Source organism: Piliocolobus tephrosceles, chromosome 13, assembly GCF_002776525.5.
Source record: "Piliocolobus tephrosceles isolate RC106 chromosome 13, ASM277652v3, whole genome shotgun sequence".
Classification (NCBI taxonomy): domain Eukaryota; kingdom Metazoa; phylum Chordata; class Mammalia; order Primates; family Cercopithecidae; genus Piliocolobus; species Piliocolobus tephrosceles.
The window spans coordinates 123,831,438-123,835,983 of record NC_045446.1 but is presented as its reverse complement, the minus strand read 5'-3'; the positions used below and the strand labels follow the sequence as shown (position 1 = coordinate 123,835,983).

General features: G+C 46.4%; 1 protein-coding gene across 1 annotated transcript; it reads right to left on the bottom strand.

The window, feature by feature from the left end:
• Nucleotides 1–1,406: 1,406 nt before the first annotated feature.
• Nucleotides 1,407–2,441, bottom strand: LOC111522098 (ERI1 exoribonuclease 3-like). The gene has a single exon (XM_023185871.2). It carries the CDS (start codon nucleotides 2,315–2,317, stop codon nucleotides 1,835–1,837), a length of 483 nt encoding a protein of 160 aa, XP_023041639.1. The 5' UTR covers nucleotides 2,318–2,441; the 3' UTR covers nucleotides 1,407–1,834.
• Nucleotides 2,442–4,546: the final 2,105 nt, after the last annotated feature.

The window sequence follows — 4,546 nt, the reverse complement described above, 5'->3', positions numbered from 1 at the left end:
CCGTGAGACCATGATTCCAGGGTCTCGCACCAGACAACGAGGCCGTTTCACTTGCACACTCACTTGTGCACTCGATTTGTCTCAGTCTAGGCCACCGACTAGGTACCTTGGGTAAGTAATACAGCGTATTTTTATCCTATGTTTTCTTAAAATAAGTAATGGGGATACTAGACGCTCCAATCTCAGTCATTCCAACAATTATGGAATCCATGGGAAGCACATGTTACAGGACTTGTACCTGGTGAGCATCTGTATTCTTTCTGCGGCTGCTGTAACAAATTACCACCAACTTGGTAGTTTAAAACAATTCACACAGTAGAGATGGCCTGAGTTCTAAACAGTTTCACGGAGCTAAAATTGAGGTATTTTGGGAGAGCTGCACTCCTTCTGGAGGCTCTTGGGGAGCACCGGCCCTTGGCTCTCCTGACTTCAGGTGGCTGCCGGCACTCCTTGGCTGCAGCTGCCTCCCTACAATTTCTGCCTCTGTAGTCACACAGGAGCCAAGGCAACATGTCGCCTTCACCCTCTGAAGGCTTGCTAGTAACTAAACTGAGAGAGAATTGCTGGATTCCAGGCCTCGGAACCCCAGGGCTCCTAAGGGCCCTCCCCTGTGGCATGGGAGGATGTGGAGTTGGCTTGCAAATGTCCACAGGAATATTGCATTTCAGTGATGTCCTTGCTCCTGGGGAAAGGCTGTCCATCCTGTTGTCAGGACTCACCACCACTAGTTCTGCCACCATAGACGGACAATGGCCAAGATGGGCTGGGTCTCTCTGGAAAGAGACAGGGCAGCTGTCGGAGGGTGTGCTGTCTCTGCGTGCAGAGCCAGCCTTTGTCACCAGATGGGACTTGACAGACAAGGTCTGAACCTGTCCTCTTTCTGCCAAAGCCATCAGGGGAGGCTGCCTAGGGGGCAGTGGAGGGGTTTTGTCTGGGACACAGGACATCTGAGCCAACCTCTCTGGGCCTCAGTCACCACGTCTGTAAATCGACAGGGCTGAACTCTGTGCTTGTCCCTGTTTGAAGTTCCCTGTTCCCCGGTGTCCTGGGTGCAGGGAAGAGTTCCAGTGTGGGGAAGGCAGTGGCAGTGAGGGTGATGTTTGTCAGACACTTGCAGCGCACCTGACACTGCTGAGCACTCAGTATTATTTAATCCTCACCACGATCTGATAAGGAAGGTGCTATTTGTTGTTGTTGTTAGACAGAGTCTCGCTCTGTGTCTCAGGCTGGAGTGCAGGGGCACGATCTCAGCTCACTGCAACCTCTGCCTCCTGGGTTCAAGTGATTCTTCCTCCTCGGCCTCCCTGGTAGTTGGGATGACAGGCGCCCACCACCATTCCAGCTAATTTTTTGTATTTTTTTTTTTTTCTCGTTTCCCCGACTTTATTCAGTGGCACGTTCACAGCGGGGATGGGGGTGGACACAAGGTGGGGCCTGATCAGTCCTGGAGCCCTGGGGGCACCACACACCATGCACTATGGATGGGAGGGGGCACGGGGGGGGGCTTGGTGGCCCCACAGAAGCCTGTGTACCAGGGAGGAGGCGGTGAGTGCCTGGGTTCCCCTAGCCCAGGCCCGCAATGGGAGGAGCTAATACTGGGCTGAGATTGAGGGGTGGGGATGGGGGGCACAAAGTGTCTGCTCCAGAAGGGCCAAGTGGCCAAGCCCTTGCAAGGGCACAAGCCCACGCCAAGGGCACAAGCCCACGGGGCAGCTGGGGGACACTCTGGACGCAGAGCTATGCCACTCTCCCTCTTCCCCTCTGGTGAGGGAGAGGAGGATTCTGGGCTGGGCCAAACAGCTACCCTGTCCTGCCCCATCCTGTCCTCGGCCAATCAGAACGGCTTCGATGTCTGCTTGAAGATGAAGCCTCGATAGGCGAGTGTCTTCATGATGTTGGCAATGTTCTTGCAGTCGTCAATGCCGCTGTGGGGCCGGCCTATGTGTTGCAGGCTGAGGCCCTTGTTCATGTCTAGAAGTCCATTCTTGGGCCAGCAGCCCGTGGCGAAGCTGTAAGCCTTTTTCAGATTAATCCACTGCTTGAAGTAATCCGCCACTGGCAAGCCCAAGTACTGGGACTGGCCTGGGAGCATGACTTTTAAGTCCCAGTCTCCACAGGTGACAAAAATTGACTTGACGTTTGGATCTAAGAGGCCTTCCTTCGCCATCCACTCATCGACCCTCTCCAGCACTTGCTGCAGGCTTGGCTGACCATCCACCATGGCTTGAATAATCCCGGTGAGCTCTGTACAGAATGGGGTAAGCTGTGGATGGACTACAGGCTGGACATACATGTGAAAGGTAGACTCAATCTCCATGGTCCGGCCATTTAGCTTCAGGATGGGGAACTCGATGATTTCCTCTCCTTACTTCGAAGATGCCAAGACCGGCAGCTGGGGATGCTGAAGGTTCTGTGAGAGCTGGAAAGCCCCAATGCTCCGCGCACTCTGACCCCGACCGACGCAAGGGACGGGCGGGCGCTGTGGCCCATTTTTTGTATTTTTAGTACAAATGGGGTTTCACCATGTTGGCCAGGCTTCTGTCAAACTGGCCTCAGGAGATCCACCTGCCTTGGCCTCCCAAAGTGCTGGGATTACAGGCATAAGTCACTGCGCCTGGTTGGAAGGCACTATTTTAAATCATCAATTTGCAGATGAATTCTCTTAATTTTGCCTAAGGTATGTGTATTATTCAAAGTTGTACTTCTAGAAGTGGTGGCTGCGCAGGATTTGTATTTCAGGGTTGTTAGACTGCAAAGCACACATCGTTAGCCTCTACTTTGTGCTTTCCAGCAGGACAAGCAGTACCTGAGAGCACCTGACAGCACTGAGGAGCACCTGGACCCAGTGACTTCTCCAAATCTAGTGTGGGGGAGACACACCCCTGCCAGTGAGCCATGTTCTATGGCAGGCAACCACTGGTCAATAAAAAAATAATCAGACGATGTCAAGTGTATATCTAATTGACGTTAAAATACACATTTGAAAATCTGGAAATTCTTTTTTAAATAACATTTTTAAATTTCACTTTTAATATATTTAGGGAGTCTAAGTTCAGGATTCTTCCATGCATATATTGCAGAATGGTGAAGTCTAGGCCTACAGAGTACTCACCATCTGAACAGTAAACACTGTGCCCAAAGGTCGTTTTTGTTCCTCACCCCTCTCCCACCCTCCCACCTTTTGTAGTCTCTAAAGTCTATTATTCCATCTGTATGTCCATGCGCACTCACTGTCAGCTCCCACTCATACATGAGAACATGTGGCATTTGACTTTCCCTTTCTGAATTATTTCACTGAGGATAATGGCCTCCAGTTTCCTCTATGTCCCTGAAAAGGCATAATTTTTCAATCTTTTTTATGGCTGAGTAGTATTACATGATATATATGTGTGATATATGTATATACACACAAAAAAAATGTAAATAGATACACACACACAATGTGTATAAAAAACATATAAAAGACATTTGCATATATAAAAAACATTTCTTTATCCAGCCCTTGATTGATGGACACTTCAATCAATCCATATCTTTGCTATTGATTCCGTATCTTTGCTATTGGGAATAGAGCTTCTATAAACATACAAGAGCAGGTATCTTTTTGTTATAATAAATTATTTCCCTTTGAGTGTATCCCCAATAGTAGGATTGCTGAATCAAATTGTCGTTCTATTTTTAGTTCTTTGAGAAATCTGCATTTCCTTTTTCATGGAAGTTGTACTAAGTTACATTCCCACCAACAGTGTATAACTGTTCCCATTTCTCTGCATCCTCACCAACATCTATTGTTTTTAGACTTTTTAGTAACAGCCATTCTGATTGGTGTAAGATGGTATCTTATTGTGGTTCCCATTTGCATTTTTCTAACGATTAGAGATGCTGAGCATTCTTCCATATGTTTCTTGGCAGCTTCTATGTCTTCCTTTGAAAAATGTCATTTTAGTGTTTTTTTTTTTTTTTTTTTTTTTTTTTTCTCATTGAACTGTTTGAGTTTCTTATAGATTCTGGATATTAGCCCTCTGACTAGTCCTTTGACTGATAGTTTGCAAATTTTTTTTCCATTCTGTAGGTTGTCTGTTTACTCTGTTGATTATTTATTTTGCTGTGCAGATTTAATTAAGTTCCATTTGTCTATTTTTCATTTTGTTGCACTAGGCTTTTGACGACTTAGTCATACATTTTTTTGCCAAGGCCAACATCCAAAAGATTTGTTCCTAGATTTTCTTTTAAGATTTTTATGTTTTCAGGTTTTACCTTTAGGTCTTTAGTCCATCTTTGGTTGATTCTCATATATGGTGAGGAGTAACGGTCCAGTTTCTTCCTTCTGCATAAGGCAATCCGGTTTTCCCAGAACAATTAAGTGAATATGGCGTCCTTTCCCCAGTGTCTATGTATTTTTTATTTTGTCAAAGATAATTTGATTGTATATATGTGGCATTATTTCTGGTTTTGCTATTCTGTTTCATTGTTCTATGGGTCTATTTTTATACCATCACCATGTGGTCTTGGTTATTGTGGCTTTGGAATAGAATTTGAAGTCAGG